Consider the following 21,392-nt stretch of genomic DNA (forward strand, 5'->3'; position numbering starts at 1 on the left):
AAATATTTAATTTTTGATTTATGCAGATCTGACTAATGTATTTCAAACTTCTTTGTGTCTTAAATTTTCTTGTTGCTACTTTTCAAGAATATTGTAAAATAGTTTTTTTTTTCACCCTTGATCCTCTAATTACCTCACTAGATAGCCATGGCTTCCTAGCTTCTTTTTGTGCGGGATGCTTTTAACAAGAAGAAATGTGCCATAGCATGCAGCCTGAACTTCGTGTTGTAATGTGTGTTGGGCTCCTCTTTTTTGAGTATACTGTCAAAGCTCGTGCTCCGTGTCAAGTAACAAAATGAAGAAATGTTGCAATCATTAATAACTCTGCACCACTGAACTTGGTGCTTGTGTGCTATAATTTAGAGAGCAATTTGACATCAACTTATATAGTAATCTGGAATCGGCTGGCATAGTGCTTTAAAAGACTAGTGCTGAATGCTGTGTGCTACAAGCACAAAGTGAACAGAAAAAAATGTCATCAAAACACATTAAGCGTAAGAATGAAGCAATGTGGCAAAATATGTCAAGTTCATAGATAAAGTTACGCCTTCTGAGATAGAGTAAACCGACAGGTAGGCCAGCCCACTCAAATTGCGAAATTTAATTCTTCCACTATGATTGATGATGCTGAACACATATTAAAGTACTATATACAACAGGGGTCAGTTTTCACATGATGACAGTGTATGGGATTTTATGAGCAGTTTTTGCATGCTGGGCAGTATAACAGATGCGACGGCACACAAGCTAACAGCAGGGATATTTGCCCATCAATGTAACAGCTGCAGACACGCACCATATCGTCACTGACACGGTGTGACAACATGCACGCCAATTACATTTGGTCTCTTAGCAGCAATCCACTCTTGTACTCGCCCTCTCCTTTCATTCCTGCACAGAAGCACAGCTTTGCTGCAGCAAAGGCAGGTCACACACTTGCACCTTACCATAAACACCATGAGGCCAGGTAGCTTCGCAAGGACATCCTGGGTGGTGTTCGAGCTGCTGGCTAGGAGATGCAGCCGCTCTGCCACAATCTGGACAAGCCCCACCCTCACCATGGTCACCTCTTCAACAATTTCTCACTCGTAACTTTTCCTCAAGCTCCACCACGGATGGTACTTGAGACATGCTTGACTGTCAGCTAGCTCCTGTGTGAGTGGCAGGCTCACTAACTCAGCATGGGGCCACTGTGCCTCTAGGCCAAATGCCTGGCACACCAAGTCAAGAAGCTGCACCAGGAACTGAACAAAGCCCCCATCCTGGCAAGGCTTCTCCCCTGTTGGCACTTCTGGATGGACAACATTCCCTAGCTCTTCTGCCAACTGTTTCTGGATCACAATATGGTTATGCTTAGGAGCCACCTGGATGGATGGATGGATGGACGCTATGAGCATCCCCTTTGGAACATGGCAGTGGGTTGCACCACCAAGCTCTTATTTTATTGCTTATGTCCTACATATGCTTAAAAAGAAAGAAAAAAATGAAAACCTACGATGAATTTCCATAGCCAAACTTTCTGAACCCATATTGTGAACTTTGTTTTTGCATGCCTCCATTGTTTGTCATTTCCCTACTTTTCTTCCACCAATATTCTAATTGCCACTTGCTAATCTCTATTGCGGACATGTTTACTTTCCCCCTGCTCTTGCTAAACCTAAGGGCTTCAAGGGGGGCAGTTCTCTTCACATTCTAATAAAACATGCTCCATTGTTTCCCTAGCTTTACCGCAGCAACCGCATGCTTCTTCTTCCTGCTATTTGCTTTATAAATGTGTGTTCCAAAGGATCCTGATCTTGTTTCAAAAAGTAATGAGCTCCCCTTTGATTTATCAGAAACTGTTTCTTTCCTGATTTCATCTTTTCCTCTTAAGTAGTTTCTCATAGTAGGTTTCTTTTCCATTGCTGCCACCCACGAGATTATTTCGGGCTCTCCTACTTTCCACTTGACGTTCTTTGTTGTCATGTTGCTCACCATACATGTCGCATACTTGCTAATAAGCTTCCTAGTTCCTTTCCTCCACTGTGAATCAATGTTTTTCCTGTACACGATACCTGGACACTATCCCAGCCCATTCACTTTCTTCCATATTCTTCAGTCACTCTTCATAATCAATTTTACTGCAAGCTTCTCTCACTTCAAAGCTTGTCCAGCTTGCACAGCTTCATTTGTCATCTTCTCTCAAAAGCTATATACAATCGTTGCCCAAGCCTTCCCCTTCCAGAATATCCTACAAAATGTTTTTTTTATTTATTTATTTATTATACCTCAAATACCCCAGTGCAGGGGTGTTATGAATGTGGTCTATGTTGTCACAGCTCCTGTAATGTCTAAGAAGGCCACATATAACAGTCTTCTTTCTACTCTGGATATTTCAATACATTGAGTTAGGTCAAATAAGTTATCATCCAGATGCCTACCTATCCTGAAGCCATTCTGAAGTTCTCTCAAAATGCCATTATTCTCTGCCCATGCTTGCAGCTGTATTGCCTGCATTGCTAACCTGTATATTACTGATGTAGTGGTCAACAGTCTATACGAGCGAATTCTATCTTTCTCTCCCTTACCTTTATAAATTAAATGCATTATACTTTGCCACCAACTATCTGGTAGTCACCTATCTTCTAAGCTTCTTTTTTCCCTACTGCTTTCAGCACAGCTTTCTTACTTTTTGGACTTAATTAATCAGCCTAACAGGAACTTCATCAAGCCTTGAGAATTCAGAATTCAGGCTGTGCACTTCAGAATTTTCTCTCCCGCTTTCTTCCAGTTGAAATTTGTCAGCACGAGCTCCTTTTCCATCTGGTTCAATTTCACGCTTTCTTTCTTCAAGTACAACCTCGTCATTGCCTTGGAAAGATTCCCCTGTTATTTTTTACATGTAATTTATTGCCACATCCCCTTCCAGTTTGTTTCCATCTTCATCTAGGATATGTTGTATCATTCCAGACTTCCTCCCTATAAGTTTATGTAGTTCCAAAATATTCTAGGTGCGGCCTTCTTTTTCTCATGTATTTCTGACAACCAACATTCACTTTCACCCTTTATCTTTGCTTGAACCAGTATTTGTACCACAGATTTTTTTTTCCGGTATATTTCCCATTTACTGGTTCCTTCATCCGGCGGCAACTGCGCCTTCTTTGCCTGCCTGTGCTCTTGAGATGCGTTCTGTCGTTCGGCGATCGCTTCTCATATCTCCCTGTTCTACCAACTTTTTGATTAATTTTTTCCTTTCCAATGAGAATGTTGCTCCTCTTTCCGTATTTCTGTCGTTACTACACTCAGAAGCTCACTATATTCCCACTCTTTGCTTAGCCATTTGCCAAATTCTTCCTCGACTCTCGTGACTACTATATTTGCTGAGCGTTCAAATTTGGACTGGCCATGTTGTGCTCCTTGCTCTCTTTCTCAACTACGTACCCCATTTTCAAGATGATGCGTTTATGGTCACTCCCTATGCTGCTATACTCTTCCTTGTCAATTACCATTTCTCTCAACTTATGAATGCCTTCTGTCATAAGACAGTAATCAATGGTCAATTGCCGGTTTCTCAGTTCCCACGTGGTCTGCCCGTCACACTTAGGCCCTGTATTCATGATAATGAGGTCATGTTGCTCATAAAGGTCTAGCATTGACTTGCTGTTGTTGTTGGTATAGCCATCTAGATCCTGCATGTGGGCATTCATGTAACTTAATAGGATAATTTCGGCAGCATTCCCAAAACTCTTAATATCAGCACTTTGACATTTCACTAACTCTTGATTCTTCACTCAGCAATTATTTCTGGCCCACAAACATGTTACGCCCAGCCAAGCTTTCCTTCCACTCATTGTACGTCATAACCAAAGATGCACTTGACATTTTGAATTTACTCTTTTCCATTTGGCTCCCTGATGGATGAACATTCAGATTCCCACTCACTTTCTTTCCGATTTAGTTGTTGCACTCTTCCCAAACATAATTCTCAATCACTGGCAGTTCTTCCAAGTCTCTAAGGTGCATTTCTGTAAACGCATAAACTCCTATTCTATATTTAACTGCTCCTGAATCTCTGCCCACTTTTCCTTTCTTCTGCCGTCCTGCATGTTTATGTAGCCTATTGCATGGCGAGCTCTCTTTCTCCCTTTCCTCCTTTTTCTGTTATTGATGGCTATGCTATTTAGAGGTTCCCCTAGGGGCCCTTCTTCATTGCTACCTACACTGGCCTCCTGATCGCCCATGGGCCAGCCAAAAAAGCAACTGCGCGACCAGCAAGTTACCAGCCCACTTCTCGTCCGAGCCTGTGATTGAAGTGTATCCAGTCTCAATGGAAATCATCACAGCTTCTCACTTCCCTGTGTACTTCTACAACCTCGAAACCTTTCTCTCGGCTCATTGTCTATTATAGCCTCATTAGCAGCCACTACGGCTATTTGTACATTACTGTCACATAAAGGCACCTCCGGCACTGTGCACACCATGATCTGCACCTGAGGGGCAACTCGCACAGGTCGTCTACCCCCTTCACCAAGCGCTGGGCAAGTCCTGTCCCTTTTCTGTTTAGGATGTCATTTAGCCCCCTGCTACTAATACAAGGTTGCATCCATGGACATTTTCTGTGAGCTTTGCTTTTGCTCACTCCGTGACAATGCCCAATGTCTGTCCTGGAAATGTCCCTACCACTACTCTTTTGTCACCTTTCACCTTCTCCCCAATTGTGCCCGAGGACCTAGCCAGGTTTGTGTGACCGGCGATAATCACCCTTTCACTCTCTTCTACTACCGAGGCCTCTCCCTGCTTCCCTCCGTAATCCTTTTCTTTGTGATTTGAACTTGACAAGGGGCCCTGACCCCTGCGTTTCTGCTTTTTCTTTGTGGCCACATCACGGTAGGTGCAGCTCTTTCCCGCTCCCCATCTCCACTTATTGTGCATTCCACATGCATTGTTGATGCTCCCTCCCCTTTCACATCAGGAGTATGTTCCCTTGTCACGACCATTTTTGTTCATGATGGCAGCCCTGTTCAGCTTTTCCTCGTCTGACCGAGTTTTTTTCCATTACCTTCCGTGCATCATGCTCCATATTTAGCTAATTTGTAGTTTTTTACAACCTGTTTGACAAGCTCACCTTGGAAAGCATCCATTTTCTTCAGCCTAGCATCGACATCACAGAGTCTACCGATTAACTGAATTTCCTCTACATTCTCATTTGGAAAGTTTTCCTAATCATTTGAACTTTACTTCTTTAGTATGCCTACGAAACTGCCAGCATTAGCTGAACGGTGTGCTGCCTCTTTATTACAATGTGCCTGTTTGTGGATGAGCCTCAAATGTCCACATCGTTGTTGGCCAAGTTTTCACAAATGAGTGTTTTGGCCACAGTCAACATTGTAAGCACCTCTTGCAATACGGCATCATCATGGATGTAGTGCAGTCTAGAAGCAATCTTTTTACTTTGGGTTCTGATCTGGGATGTTAGATGGTGCTGGCTGTGCTGAGGAGGCTGTTGTAGGTCTGGAGTAATATATTCTGCATCACTTTTTGTTGGCGATCCTCTAAATTGCTCTGAGGACGTGGACACTGGCATAGAGAGAGAAACAAAGTTCGGCTCTTTCTTAAAGACTGCAGGGGACTCGAACATCTTGTTAAGCGGGCAGCTAGACGAGCTCAGACTGGCCTTAAGGAACTGGGCTTCCATCTCAGGGAAACACACCTCAACCAAGGCTCTGACAAGCTCCGAGAGGCTAGGGTGGCCACAGCTTCTTTCCAAGTAAGCCTTCACGTCTGCCCCGTTGTTGGGCTCATAAGGAAGGTCAAGTCGGTACATTTTAACCCACAGTTCTTTCATTGAGAGCCAGTGAGTGATGTACCTTTGCAGCTTCGGGTTTTGTAACCAGTGAGGCGACTCCTCCAAACCCGTAAGTGCCATCTTAAACTCCTGCTCATTTTGGCTGTCCACTATTCGACTTAGCATTGCTTTGACAGCAGGAACATCAGCAACATCATTTTGCTCGGTCGAGAAAAACCTACGCCAGGCCTCTTCTCTGTGAGAATCTGAGATGATGGCGCGCCCGCAGGGAAAAGCATTGGAAAGAGCTGTGATCTCGGCCTGGCTCAAGTCCACCATCCAAAACTTGGGGTTAAAATCCGGGTTCCAAGCTCTCCAAATACTTAGCGCTTCTCCAATGCACTCGGCCGTTTCAAACTGGACAACGAAAGCACCTACCACAGCGTACCAGCTGGTGGTCTTTACCATAATGAAGAATAGTGGAAGTGCACATTCCGTCGTCTTGTAGGTTGCAACAAGGTACCCAACATTGCTGCTGTATTTTAGCAATAGTTCACTCATAAAGTCAGTTTGGATGCAAAACAGTAGCGTACTTTGGCAATCCTGTGCTACAGACTCTAGAATGTCCCAGTCAGTTTGATCATGCTGCACTTCAAGCAGCTGGTTGTCCTCTTCATGCCTCATCTTACAGGAACGGAAAAAACAGTTTGTTGTTGGTATCTTCACATGAAGCTCTTCCGTATATTTTGCTAGATTGTTTTGATCAGTGCAATTAAACCTGCATTCCCGAAGTGCCTGCTGAATATGTTTTCGTATGTCCCTCTCGCTTGGGTAATAATCTCTTGATGAAAGAGGGGGACTTTCCTTGTTTGAAAATAAGACATCTTTAACATAACACTTTAGATGACTCTCCATTGCTTTCACTGCTGTCACGCCTTGACGAACAAGCTGAACTATTTTTGTAGCTAGTTTCGGTTGAACAGGTTGTGTAGGTCGTACACACCGAGATATATCATGATTGCAATGACTTTTGATGTCCGTCATAGAGATGTAAAATCGTTTCCAACGGAGCACAGTTTCAATGCTGCCCTCTTCTTGGAGTGCAAGTTTCAAGCGAGCGATCTGCTGTTTTGAAGCAGCGTTATGCTCATGCTGTGGTCGGTCCTTTGGAAGGTTTATCTGAAGAGAAAAAAGAAAAGAGTAAGACTGCACTTAAGCACATGAGAAACATACAAATGCTCACAACATAGCTCATAGAATCCTCTCTTAAGTAGCCCCAATTCATAAGCAGAGTGACAACAGGTGCTAACCTGTCATCACGATGTCACAACACAAGCAGCGGGTATAGTTAAAATGTTGAACATAATGGAGTTCAAGCTGCTGCATATGTTCCACACAAACTGGCATTCACTCCAGCTGGGCACTCAAGAATTTTCCTATGCTGGGCAGGCTAGAACAAGGTGGACAAAACTAAGTACAGTGGAATCTCGATAAACGGAAATTCCTTAAACAGAACTGCTGCTTAAATGGAAACACCATCCTCATGGTTGGTTGGTTTTGTGTTCGTGCAATGCTCTCTGATATGTCTCTCAGTAAATGGAACTCCTGATAAAGGGAACCAATTTCCCTGGTCCCTTGAGGTTCCATTTAAAAAGAGTCCACTGTACAGAATGCAAGTGATTCCACCCAAATTACGATAAGCGACAATGTGCATGCAGAGAATCGAAACTCAGCTTATGTTCTTTTGTAATGTGCATGAAGTGTGTCCACTAGAAGTAAAATTGACAGCCAAAACCAAGAGCAACAAAACAACAGAGACCATTGTGCTCTGTGCTGTGGAGTTCATCTCTGTGTCTGTGTTTTTATGGTCATGGTATTAGCGGAAGCCCAAGCATCCACAATTGTGAAATTCCTATTATATTTGAAAGCCTGTGTAGGACATCCACATGTGTGTGCGCAACAGCTGGTGGTCCTGGAAGGACTGTGAAGGGTGCAAAAGGAGGCCTAGTGCATTCCTCTCACATTTGGGAACTCATGAACGAATCGTGCACCTGCTTAGTTCCGTGGTGCTAACTTGGAAGGGTTGTCAGCACTGACTGCCTGGGTAACACTGTCTGAAACAACAAACCAATCCCCAAACAAGGAGTCAAGATATCTGCCTAAAGAGCTCATATGCAAATGCCACTAGCAGTAAAGCATTCATTTATCATTCAAGCAAAAAAAAAAAATATCAGCAACATATACTCTAGAAAATAAGTACGGCGTGACACTTGCGCTACACGAGCAGGATAGTAAACTAAAACTAGGCCTAAAGCATTATTTTTGTGCAGACTGGAACCAAACCACAACAAAAACAATTTTTTTCACTACAGACTGAAACCTAAAAAAGACTATGCAAAAACCATCAACAATGATTTTCTAAGCGAATAGCTCAAATGAACTAACAAATGAACGAGCAAGTGGCACTCGCCCCTTGCTACCCATCCCCGCAACTTGATTTTCCAAGAGCAAGCGCCCTTTTTCTCGGCGCCTTCCCTCGCCTTCCCAGAGTTCTTTCGTGGAAGCCATGGAGAGCGAACATGTCAACTTCTTTGTTTGCTTGGTGTGTTGGCATTAACACTGTCAGTGTTCAATAGAACGCTCGCTTGTGTCTGCGGTGCATTTTTTGTGGGTGAGAATTAGCTATGACATCCATAGCACTGAGGAGCGCTGCAGTGTCATTGGCGGATGCCATCTACAGCTAAAATTCTAAAACAACCGGGAGTGCAGCGAGTATCTCCATTCCGCTGCACTATGGCAGCGTGATTTACTGTACATGCCAAACTGCACGCATAAACTCTGCAGTGATGGCTTGCCACAAATGCTTCCTGTCGAAGGACATGTACGCCCGCCAATGTGGATCAAACTGAAACATTTATCTTTGCCTTTCAGGTGCTACGAAAGCACAGCTAGCCCTGTACTGTTAAGTCTGCAGTGTAAAGCAAGTGATGAAAAAAAAAAGTGCTTGTACAAAGAAAATGCATGTCTGCATCATTTCTATTTTTTTTCTTCAGGTAATGAACTGCGACTGTGGCATAATTGAAGTTAAGCATAAGCACTTATGGTAATTTAACACTTCAAAATAAAATTATTTGAGTTGGCAGGAGGTTGTGTCCACTCTCAGGAGCCTGCAGCGACTGTGGAATTTTATTGATCTTATGCACATTCTGTTGAATTCACACTCCGCACTTTCAATGCCGGAAGGCTTTGATTTAATTATTGTCACTCTGTATACCGTGTTCGTTTTTACAATATGAATGTCTCAACACAACATGAACAGATCATTCACAGTATTTCTCTCTGCTGTCCTGCATGTGATAAATATACGTAATGCTGTCCTGTTCTTTCAGTGCATGGCAGTGTAAAAATTCTTCAGTTATAGTAAATTGTGGGCTTTAATGTCCAGACACTGCGAAGTGGACTACGAAGGACACTGTAGTGGAGGCCTCTGGATTTATTTTGACCACCTAGGGTTTTTAAGTGCACACACAAGGCACGTACACGAGAATCTTTGCATCAAATCTATATTTGGATGCGGCTGCCGTGCCAGGGAATCGAACCCATGGCCATGCGCTACCCAGCGCAGATTAAGCAGAGCAAACTTGAAATGAAAGCAATGTGTACACATGTAATACAGGTCTATTCATACAACTCAACATCTGTTAACCCTTTTTTTTTCAAATTTTTTTTATTGTACATTTGCTTACTGTCAAAACAGTATATCGCTCCTGCCTGTTTTCACAAAAAATCAGGCCCCTGGGATTGACACTGCCTGCTTACATGTGAAGCTTTCCATCTATTTTGTATTATCTACGACTAGAAGAATGAGCTGCACCCCCTCCCATTCTCCGTCCCCAATGCAACTAAACACTACACTCCCGTTTTTGAACACTTGATCACCATACTCTACACAGCCACTTAGCCATTTCACGGCTGCATGTTTTCATCAAGCATCTGTGGCAGTTGTGGCCTGGACACAGAAAAGGCCCATTGCAGAAAGGCTGGCTCAGGAGACATTGCTTTTTCAACCAATGTTTACCTTTTCACTTGAATAAAAAAAATTTTGCAGATGCACTTAAGACTGCTTACGTGTGGAAATGCAAAAGCATTACAGTAGCTTTGGAGAAATGTCATCTTCCGCGCGTTCCTTGTCTGCGCAAGCTCATGCCAACATTCAAACTGGGCCTCGGTAAGGCCAAATCAAAACACGCCAAGCATCTCAACATGCACGCTTGCCCACGAGGAGTTCATAACTCGAGGGACCGCTGAGCAGTGTTCAATTGAACATTCATGCTTTTTATTTTAAGGTGAAAGCCTTAAGTGGTTTGTTCCGATGGCTTCTACCGAAAAAAGGGTGGCGTCTAGTCAAGCAGTTCAAAAAAATATCGAGTGGTTTAAAAAAAGTTGATGAGTGGTACAAAAAATATCATCATCAGCAATGGCTCACACCCGAAAAAAAAAAAATAATCTGGAATGGCTTATACACCCTAAGCAATCAAAGATGCAATGACTGAATATGAATGAAGACATGAAAAAAGAAGAATGCGGGAAATAAATAAAGAATAAAGAAAGAAAGAAAGAAATAAAGAAAGGGAAAATATGGAAAGAAAGAACGAAAGAATCTTTAGATAGTGCATTAGCTGCTCACATGTCACCGAGGAAATCGACCTACAGAGCAATACGTTTACTTCACACTGTGGCTCGTTATGTCTTGCAAGAAGTCTGACCCCTCCAATTGGATAACTTAATGCCTTACCACGTGTGCAGCAGGCTTTCAGGTTCACGTGTTACAGGAGTGTAACACACTGCTGATTTTTATACACTCGTGACGTGGCACCACCTCCTCCCCATTGACTGTGCCATCACATGTCCAACAAGGCACACACTAGGCACACCTCTAGTCAGCAAGAACCCTGGAGGCACCATGGCGTCAGGGAAGAGCTCATCTCGCACTCAGGAGTTCCAGGTTCGATTCCCACCCAGACCTAAATTTACCAAATTTTCTTTTCAAAGGCACCGATTTACTTTTCTTTACAGGAACTTCCCTGACAAATGTGCTCTGAGCATTTTATATGTTTTTGGCTCTTTGCGGTGTTGGCCATTTTTGGTACCATCTTTCAGTTACACCAATGGATTTTCATGTAATAAGCCGAATAATGGTTTCTCATTAAAAGCAGCCACATGCAATGCAACCAGGGTGCAGCTAGCAAAGCAAAGTTCACCTTGCGAACTCACGCGGGTGAGCTCACAAGGTCACCTCACCCACGTGAGTACGCCTTGCTCTGGTAGGGGAAAGACAGGCGCTGGCAGAAACTTGAAGTGAGGTTGTCTACCGATACTCATCCGCCGCATTATCCAAGATGGGATGGCCACCACTGATCAGCGAGTGAGACATGTGACGAATAAGCGACAGCTTCCCCTCTCCTCTTTAGTTCCTTCTTACTGCGCACTTGACTGAAAGCGCACACCCTTTCCCTCACCTTCTTGCGATGAACAAGCCAGCAAGCTAATGAGCTACAATGTGCCTCCCCCCCCACTTGATTACTTGAGAGTTCACGCACATCAGTCTCCCCCCCTCCACTCACCTCTCCCTGCCCCTCTTCACAACTTGGTTGCCTCAGAGTACACACACTTTCCCATGGCGCATTTTCTCGCCTTCCATCCCCCAAGTCCAACCACCGTTGTACCACCGACCTAATACAGAAAGGGCCGAAAGAGCCAAAGAAAGCTACCATAAAATCCCGAAAGAAAATCGAGTGAAAATATGAGGTGGGATAAGTTTCAGTGTGCAGTAAAAAAAGGTTGAAAAATGTATAGCAGCCAAGGAATGAACATGCGTTTATTAGGACTGAATTCATTCGTCGTCAAAACCAACGAATGAACAGTCACTGTCACTTTCAAACAAAAGATCAGTAACCTCCTCATGCACGGTGTTCGACGTGGTTGGCAGGGTAGCAGAAGGGGGGACCGCCGAAGCAAGCTGCTCATGAAGCTCTCCATCTTCTGGTCCATAGTATACGAAGCCTTAGAGCCGATAAGATACAAACGTGAGCGCTTGAGCACAGAAGTGACATTATAGGGCCAAGTATGCTGCTGGGCCTAACTTGTGCGCCGCTAGCAGAGTACCCGCAAGAGCGCAATGAAAACAAGAAAAAGAAAGAGCGAGAATACCGCAAGAAAACAAGAATCGTAATTGTGAGCAAGCTAAATATTTTCTCAGTTTCTAAATTACAAAATTACAGGGTTTCTACAAATGGCATTGCAATTTTAAAAAATTACACCTGGAATGCCGAGGGCAAACACTTTCGAAGAAATCTGGCCGCTCATTTTTTTGAGCATTATGAATGCCAGGAATGGTATTGTCAGGGGTGGGTTATCCATCGGTCTTCCTGAAAAACTACAACATTGTGCCAAAAACAGGGGTGGGTCATCTTTTGGGGCTGGGCCTTCACTCAAGATTTCACGGTAATCGTTTTAACCCCACAAAGCTCAAACACCACTTTACATGAAAGAAAATTAAAACAACATGGTCATGTTTATTTCTGACCATGGCCAGTACAACAGTACAAAGAAAACAGTGAACAAAAAACTGATAAAAAATTGATTTGTATGGTAATCAAATAATCAGTAATTGATTTACTGAACTATCTACAACGGAAGACTCCCTCTGACATATCAAAAATGCTAGTATGGGCTCTGCATAGGGTTTCCAGCACTTATATAAGTTTTTAGGCATCAAATTCAACATATCAAAAATTACACATTGGGTCTTTGTGGAGGCTAAAAAAAAGAAGGCTTTTGCTTTGGGTTGGCCACCTTTTTTGGAGCTTTTCATCCAAGCATTGCCTGCACATATGGTTGAACAATGCTACCTCATTTGTATATGCAAACAAGCTTGTGGTCATTCTAGAAGTGGTAGAACCGCTATTGTGGCTTTCCGCATGGCACATCAGAAGGCAGACTTGTTAATAACACATTGGTGATCATTTGAAATTGGTGACCACCAAATATTTCTTCGGTGGTTGAACAGCTTTATCATACCTGCCAACGTGTAAACATGAAAATTAGTAAAAATTTACAGGCACGACAAGTGGAAGTGTCTAGTACACATCTTTTTTTAATGTTTTCCATGAGGACATGCCTTTTGTGGGTATAGAACACTACTCACGATGACTTACTTCTGTCGATGGAACACGCAAGCAGCAGCAAATGAAACAGCAAAGACGGACAAGCAACACATCATTTTTAGATTACACTGACTTTTTAAGCAACCTTGCTGTTGCCAATTCGGCCTGCTTCAGGAACTTGTCTGAATAAACTTGTTCAAAGCAAGTGCCCTTCTACCACATGGTATCTTACGCTGCCGCAAGAGGGCAGTGAAGGTACCATCACAACTTCTCTAAGTACATTTCCTGCAATTTTGCGCAGTCTCATCTTTCAGCACCTTCACAACTTTTTAGCAAACAGTATTTTTTGAAAAAATTGGAAGAGCACGCATGCAATAGTAGAAACTTCACAATAAATTTCATAGAGTTGGCAGGTAAGCTAGGTGTACACATTCGCTGACATGAAGCACTTTCTAGGTAGGCAGTTGCTTTTGAGCACACGGATATGTAAATGGAAGTGTGTGCAATATAAGTCGCACAATGCTTCTGATGTATTACTCCTGATGTAGGTTTCTCGAATGGGATTTTCTTGTAACATCCTTGAGCCATGAAGAACAGCACGCGTGCCTTAAGTTTCAGCCTTTTTATGTCCTCAGGAGTATTGATGAGTTTACATTTCTATAAAATTTCATCTGTTTCTATATTTCTATAAAATCATGCTGTTTTCCAGCAGTTGTTCTAATGTTATAAATGAACATCCATCGTCTAAAACTAGTTTGAGGTACCACTTTCTTCCTCAAGAGTTGAAATTAAAATGAAGCATTTTTGCTGAAAGAGAACGAAAACTGCAACAAGAATGCTTTTGGTTCGACACTGTATTCAGAAGCATAGTCTGTGAATTCACAAAGTGTCTTGAATCTGTCTTTATTTTATGTGCGGCTTTGTTCTTTCTTTAAGCTAAATAATTTTAGTTAAAATATAAGTACAATATTAGATACCAATACCCATTAAACACCATCAAAAATTCATGGGCCACCACACAGAGCTTTCCTCCAAAATAGGCAATGTTATGTTATCACACGTCACTTTTTGGCGAGCGTTGAACTTCCGTGCAAAGGATGGCCCAAAACATAGTTTCCTACAAAAAAGCACCAGGGAAACTCTGGCCATAGTGCACAAGCATGGTGCTTTTGCGAGTTTGCAAAATGTATCATTCTGAACAGACTATTGCATTATAAAAGCTAGGATTCACAATGATTATGCTTGCGTACAAAGACTTATTGCCTTTACGCGTATAAGAAATGATGATTACTTGGAACTTTACAAGACAAACATGATAAACAATGCCACAAGAACGTCTGAAGTCACCGGCATGAAGATTACGCAGAACTATTTCTGTAAGAATTTGTCATTTTGTAGAAAACTCTTTGGCCCAAAGGGTGAGCAAGAATCTTACTGGGCTCCTCAGTCTTGTTATCAAGAGCACTGCCAAAGTTTGCTTACCCTGTATTCTGGGTACATCTCCACCTGCCTCACACGCATCACGGCAGTACAGCCTAGCTTCTTTTTCTTCTGCGGTGAAGTTTCTGCCAACTGCTCTGCTTCTGTCACCTGCACAGGCATAATGAGATAAATAATGTGACAGCACCCTAAACAAAGGAAAAGAAAGGATGCTCCAGTAGAAGTCATAGTATATTATTTAAGTCGATACCTTTCTGGAATTCTGTTGCATTACCATGGCATTTTGCGGTGGAAAAATTAACTGCCATGGGTAATCCAGCAGAATTCCAGAAAGCCATCGCAAAGTTTGATAATCATTGTCAATGATTTGTACCAAAGTTTGCTTCATAAAGGCGTGAGAACTGTGTCGCATTGTTGAGAACTTAGAGATGCTTACTATATAACTGCTACAAGAATATATGGTGTTCGTGTATATGATTAAATGCATAACTGTTTCTCTTTGGAATGAGTGCTTATTCTCCCATTTGCATGCAACTGTGACAAGCAGCGAGCAAGTTGCTTCCTTTCCACCTCAGCAAAACTAAGAATGCATTTCAGGGGAACTTTATTGCGATAGCAATTATATATGGACCAATCTTCGCTGTCGTCATAATACAGTAAAACCTTGTTAAATCGTACCCACTTAAACAGTAGTTTTGTTTTAAAAGTAGGAAAGTCAAATCCCCAACTCAGCGGCCATTGAACATGTGTTTTGCATCCGCATAAACGGTACCAGGTTATTTCATACGTGTCGGTTAACACGTAGTGTTTCCACTTTTCGTTGCGCAAACACGGTGGTGCGTCATCTCCATCGGGCGGCCCGACAGAACAACAAGCCTCAGAGATCGGAATGGTCTCCAAGCACTCTGTGTGTTTGGGTGTGAAACCAAATCAACATCAACATCATTTCGGTGCCGCACCCATACCGATGAGGCGTTCATTTGAGGGATTGCCAGCCATTTGTGCGCAGGCGTGGGTAAGAGTGGGCACGAGAGAGAAAGTCTGGGGGCTTTTGCCCCTTGAGTATATGACTGCCTAGGCACTTTGGAGGAAGTCTCTTAGCACTTGTTGTAAGGGTTTGTCCCTAGGTGTGCCAGCATTGCGGAGTGGGGTCGAGTTTGTCTACGCTTGGACGCTGGCTGCCGGCGCGATAAAATAGGTGACACAGCAGGCACAGATGCCCAGTTTGGCCACTGCTGGGCCTCTACTAAGGCCCACTGCTCCCCTGGAAAATTCAGTGATTTTCTTTAAAGTTAGAGCACCATAAGAAGCAAGAAAGGTGTAACACAGCATGACTGAATCAGCACAGTGCCACCCGCAGGTGCGAGAAAGTCTGTCCAACGTAGATTCAGAGGTAAAGTTCTGCCTAGTGTTGCAGAAGTTGCAGGGCGCGATAGTGCTGAACTTAGTGTCACAAGTTGGTGGCTTGACGTAATGAATTTATCCAATCGTTCTTTTTACTCATCACCACCATCATCATCATCATGAGCCTGTTCTATGTCCATTGCAGGATGAAAGCCTCTCCCTGCGATCTTCAATTACCCCTGTCCTGCGCCACCCAATTCCAACTAGCGCCTGCGAATTTCTCAATTTCATTGCTCCACCTAATCTTCTGCGTCCTCGACTGCATTTCCCTTCTCTTGGCATCCATTCTGTAACCCTAATGGTCCAACGGTTATCTAACCGGCACATTACATGGCCTGCCCAGCTCCATTTTTTTCTTTATGTAAATTACAATATCGTCTATACCTGTTTGCTCTCTGAATCAAAGCGCTCTCTTTTCTTAACGTTATGCCTAGCGTTCTTCGTTCCATCGCTCTTGGTGCGGTCGTTGATGAGGCTATGATGACAATGTGATGACGACAGCATGATGAGTCAGATAACAATGCTGGAATGACAACAATGGAATGACCAACTGCATCATGACCAGTAGCACAAATTTAGTGGCACAAGCTAGCAGACAATTTGAGTCACTGGATCGGTGTAAGAAGCTAGACTCAAAGTGCCCGAAGTATGCAAAGAATGCTAATCATCTTACAGGATATGCACATCTTTTGTTATTGCAGAGATATTGTGATTTGACTTACCTGGCTACTTCCTAGGCCCTGCAATTTCTTCAAGTCCCAGCCGAAGATGCAGCCTCTTTTTGAGTTCCGCAAAACCGTGAACGGAATGTTGTCATTCACAACAATGTCTCCACGTCGACTGGACAGAAGCAGTCTCCCTACGTAAGTGGGAATAGGTACCGTTAGAAGAATGAAAGTTCATTCTGTCGAGGTGCCACGGGCATGATAGAGTGAAATCCTCGTGTAATAGATGATAAACTTTTTTTCTTCATATGTGATTTAAAGATGTATTGGCATGGTAGCGACAAAACGAAAGGTGAAAGCACTATATTCGATTTCCGTAGGCGAATGAAAGAGAGACGTATTGCACGAGCCTTCCCTGTACGGTCGTCCACACTTTCGCCTAGAGCGCTCGAGCTCGGCTGCAGAGCAAGGTAGTAGTTATACGGAGTAGCTGCTAGATTCAAGGAACTGCAGCGAATACTGCGTTGATCAGACTTGCTTGTTAATTACGCCGGCCACATTGTCAGACATTCTCCCTTAAGCCGGTTAGCAGCACGCCGATTCAAGGCTCGACTGACTAGAGTGACTAGCTTGGTTGTAGGTGCACTGTGACATTACCGCTTTGCTTGGCAGAGTGCTCGGTCCGAAAGGTGATGTTTATTTCGGCGAGGTCACGCAGAAAGTCTGTGAATGCCTCCGAGGACTCCGTGTAGCCCGTCCATACGCTGCCCTGCTTCCGTAATCCACATAGGTGCCTCTTGAGCACGTCTGCTTCGGCGTCCGCCGGGTCGTCGCTGTCCGTCATAGTGAGGCGCGGTGTTGAGTACGCTGGGCTTGCGAAGGCGACGCTAGCAGTGCCGACGGTACCGAAAGTGAGCTCACACTTTCACGAACACAAAATTCACTGCTCCCTATGACTCTATGCGTTTGTTTGCGTAACAAATTAACAAAGCCCTGCGAATCCTTGTTGTTGATGACAGTGCCGCAAGTGCGCGCAGATGACGGACTGATAAGAAAACAACGAAAATGAATGATTGCAGTTTGATGTTTGCCGTCAATCTGCCTTTTTGAAGTTCGCTCGATCTTCGCCAGCGTTCGCCAGCATGACTGCCGGTGGCTCGGAGATGCGCTGGAAGCAAGTTGCGGCCAAGAAGGTTTGTTTAAACCTCTCTCGGTACGGCATAGAGTTTCCCACAATAATTATATGAAAATCTATGGGTTACGGCATGATGTGCTCTTTGCAATCTCTAAAAGGCTATGCAACACTTTCATGAGATATTTCCGTTACGGTACGGTGGCTATTGGCGTCAACAATCCAGAATCCACGGCCAGCCGTATCCGTGTGATGGTAGGAAGCTGACGCTTGCTCTGTAGCCGCCGGGGCGGTCGCATCTCACAACGTCAGTGTTTTACCCGAGTTGGCCTGCTTTCGTGGCAAGCTTTAAGTGCGAAAATGGGCGCCGACAAGTATAGCATCTTATTGCCTACGTACAACGAGAGAGAAAACTTGCCAATTGTGGTTTGGCTTATTGACCACTACATGTCTCAAAGGTGAGCTGTTCACTTTCTTTTGACACGTCTGCACCAGCAACTGCCGTTCGCGTGGCCAAGCGTTGCGCGCACATGGCACTTCTTCACGGGCTACGGACTATTCTTTATGAATGCACAGTACCTTAGTTTAACGCATTTAGACTGGGAAACGCGGTACAGTTCAAGCCCGCAAATTTCGTTGCAGTGGTTTCGTCAATCGTTCTGTACTAGTCAGTCATCGTTTTCAGCTTCATTTGCCGGTCACATTGTTTACGTTCGCAATCGTAGTTTTGCAAGGAGTATATATAACCTCTATTGTGCTGCATCAGTTGCAGATCGTTTGGCGCTGTTCTGCCAGAGCATGGTCCTTGCGCCATAAAAATCCAACAATCAATCAATCAAATCAGTTGCTAATTGTTTTAATCAAGACTTCGTTTAGTTATGCTGTTCTGGGCGTGTAGGTAATGCCCAACAGACTTTCGAAACCGCCAAATGTTTAAAAGGGTACCATGGCGAAAGTCTTACTATATGAAATATAGCGAATGTCGCTCTATTTAGCGATCTTACTAAGAAAAAAAATGTGTGTGTTTATGTTTCATAAGATGCATAGTTTCTTGAGCTCTCGGCTGCAGGCGTATCGTGCGTATAACATCGACCTCAATTCCAGACAGCTTTGTGGTAGACAGGACGTATGCCACTGTTATTGCATGCAAAGGGACTGTATTTGGCAATCTGTTTCGCTCTTGACAGCGTCGTACAGCTCAGGCTTTTTTTTTTTTTTGCATAATTTGGCGTTCTAAAAGCAGCACACTTGTATACAAATGGATGGTCATCGAAATAGACAAACACAAGCCCCCTGTATTTATCTGCTTCTGTGTTCATCCGTGTGTACACTGCTTTTACAACAATAGTAAGCCAACTAGCCCACCACTACCTTCTTAGTATGTGTATGATTCACGTGATTGACTTTATAGGTCCATATATGCATCCTGCACAACACTGCTGATATTTTTTAGTCACACAGTGCACCAAAAGGCATGTAAATATCGGGAAATATATATTTCACAATGACATATAATATTGTAGGCATGCAAATGTGCCTAAGAGAGGAGAAAAAACGAAAGGACAAGACACATGTGTCTTGTCCTTTCTATTGTCTTTGTCTCTTAGGTGCATTTACCTGCCATGCAATGGTGAACCAACTCGCCCAGCTAGCTTTGTTGACATATAATATCGTTGGTGCCACAGTCTGTGTGCAGAATTCAAATTTGGAACTACTGCGTAAACTTTTTTGGCTTACCATATTTTTCTGCTGAAGGACATGGGCTAAGTCTGATAGACCAGCATTAGAGTGATTTAGTGTTAATGGCCTTTTCAAATTGGCATAGCTTTAAAAATCATTACTTTCACTCATATAGATCCTTTTGCATCCAATTCCTTGTGGGTTATGAAATTCCTAATATTTACTGCCTTTCTCTCTTTCTTTGTGCATTTGCAGTGGCTATGACTTTGAAATCATTGTGATTGATGATGGAAGCCCAGATAACACACTTGAGGCAGCTCAACAGCTCCAGAATATTTACGGGAGCAACAAAATTGTAAGTTTTACATTGTGTACTCCCGACTTGGGCCTTATACTACATGTTGAAATGTCCACAGTAGACGAAAACTTTCAGGATAACTGACATTCTGAATCTCCCGCTGGAAAAGTTAAGCACTGTGAATCTGATAATTACCTGTTTGACATCACTAATGATTGTGGTCCAGCTGCTTGAACTGATGAATCACAAAAGAAAGTATGCAGCTAGGTGTCTTTGATAGCAGGGTTCTCGATGAGAGTTGCAATGCGGACTGATTGGTATGAGATCGTAGAATATCCAGCAGTGCAAGCAAAAATACGAACACAAAGAATAACAAACATACACACATATGCAGCGCTGTTTTTGCACAGGTAGTTGAGTTTATTGAATTTTAAACCATTGTTTTTAAGGCCTTCAATGACCTTGAATTATTAGCAGTCCTTGAAAACTCCTGAACTCTTCTTTAGCGGTCATAGTGAAAGAGCAAGTCCTCACAAAGAGCAAAGTCCTCACACGCACTCTCATAAAGGGATCTCAACAAAAGTCATTATTGAAAAAAATGATTGTGTAATGAAAGCCCACACATTCTTCTAACATATACGTATATAATAATAATAATATTATTATTATTATTTTATGTATTTTCACTGGTTCTGGCAAACGTGGATGCTACAAAAGACAGCAAATTGCAAGAATCAAGCCAGAAGTGAGATTATTCAGTGCAAAATAAAGTACAGTTGTTCATTGCATGCATGTACAGTTTCAGTAAGAGTGGCATGTGAAACGAAGGCATTTAATGCAGCCTAACTTTGTACTGTACATGGGCACGGAGGAAGGACGGGACACATACCTGGCACTGTGTGTCAGTGTCCTTGTTCTCTCTCCAAGCCCGAATACTAGTTGAACTACACTGAATGCCTTTGTGATGACATGCAGCTAGCCTGAATCGCAACCCTGATTGTCTGCGTGTGAAAGATGGTGTACGTGCATAAAATTTGGCGTGCTGCAGTGAGAGGTTCAAGCACTGTTTTGTGCTGCACGTTGGGCTGGAGGTAACTGCAGAAATTGTCATACAGTAAAACGCTCTGCAAGCATGCTTTCTTACCTGTCGTGATGGCTTAACAGTAGGGGTGTGCGAATGTCATAATTTTCGAAAATGAATCAAATATTGAATAATGATATGTATATGCATTTATTAGCAAGTTAGTTTATTTTAACATGTGGGAAAATTGCAATTACCTTGTCATTAGTAAAAAAAAATTAACCTTGTAAGCCGTTATACTAAAAGATGTGTATTTGGGTCTTGATAGCTTTGGAAAATTGGGTAATTTCCACTAGTCTGTTCTTGCCAACCTGTGCCTTATTACACCGCATCAATTTCCCGTAAACTTAGAGGCATTTGACCCTGTGCCAGTCGTCACTCACCGCATTTGCTGTCAAGAAATAAGCTCAGGATTGGGGCTGGGACCTGCAAAAGAGTGCGCGCACCCTCGCTGTGTGCAAACCTGTGCCCCTTGCTACTGAGAGGCTTGCTTTCCTGCAGAGCGTGGGCGTCCAGTGGCTAAGCGGGTTTTACAGGCGAAATTTCGCCAGCAGCATGAAATTATTGCAAAGTTCAGCATAAAATCAGACGCACTTTCTTAGATTAGATAGGAATAAACGCTAAAATTAATGTTTGCTCCCGCACAGCCAGCAATATATTCGATTTTCATAATATTCGTATGTAGTCAAATAGTCGAAAATTTTCGAATACCTAGCTTTCGAATCGAATATGAATATTAAAGGTGTAATATTTGATAATATT

General features: G+C 43.1%; 2 protein-coding genes across 3 annotated transcripts in view; one reads left to right on the forward strand and one right to left on the reverse strand.

The window, feature by feature from the left end:
- Positions 1 to 582: 582 nt before the first annotated feature.
- Positions 583 to 17,779, reverse strand: LOC142576322 (uncharacterized). 2 transcript variants are annotated; one of them, XM_075686403.1, is made up of 4 exons: positions 17,097 to 17,779; positions 16,497 to 16,633; positions 14,413 to 14,520; positions 583 to 6,943 (listed from the first exon to the last, which is right to left on the reverse strand). In XM_075686403.1, exons 1-4 carry the CDS (start codon positions 17,281 to 17,283, stop codon positions 5,303 to 5,305), a joined length of 2,073 nt encoding a protein of 690 aa, XP_075542518.1. In that variant the 5' UTR covers positions 17,284 to 17,779; the 3' UTR covers positions 583 to 5,302. The 2 variants fall into 2 exon arrangements, with proteins under 2 accessions (XP_075542518.1, XP_075542519.1); XM_075686404.1 differs by lacking the exon at positions 583 to 6,943 and adding an exon at positions 7,791 to 7,878.
- A 30-nt stretch (positions 17,780 to 17,809) lies between these two features.
- Dpm1 (Dolichyl-phosphate mannosyltransferase subunit 1) overlaps positions 17,810 to 21,392 on the forward strand; it is a 30,473-nt gene continuing 26,890 nt past the window's right edge. Inside the window, exons 1-2 of the mRNA XM_075686405.1 lie at positions 17,810 to 18,029; positions 19,507 to 19,606. Coding sequence (XP_075542520.1) covers positions 17,932 to 18,029; positions 19,507 to 19,606 — 198 coding nt within the window. The 5' untranslated portion in view covers positions 17,810 to 17,931. The remainder of the gene's footprint in view (positions 18,030 to 19,506; positions 19,607 to 21,392) is intronic.

This window comes from Dermacentor variabilis, chromosome 3 (assembly GCF_050947875.1).
Source record: "Dermacentor variabilis isolate Ectoservices chromosome 3, ASM5094787v1, whole genome shotgun sequence".
In the NCBI taxonomy this organism is placed as follows: Eukaryota; Metazoa; Arthropoda; class Arachnida; order Ixodida; family Ixodidae; genus Dermacentor; species Dermacentor variabilis.

Bases quoted from the DNA above. Each gene is read 5' to 3' on its own strand.
- LOC142576322 (XM_075686403.1), bottom strand. From the start codon at position 17,283: ATGACGGACAGCGACGACCCGGCGGACGCCGAAGCAGACGTGCTCAAG. The intron at 16,634-17,096 runs GTAATGTCACAG...CCACTTACGTAG, and splicing joins GCACTCTGCCAAGCAAAGCG to GGAGACTGCTTCTGTCCAGT. The intron at 6,944-14,412 runs GTAAGCAAACTT...TTTTCTCTTCAG, and splicing joins AGATGTACCCAGAATACAGG to ATAAACCTTCCAAAGGACCG.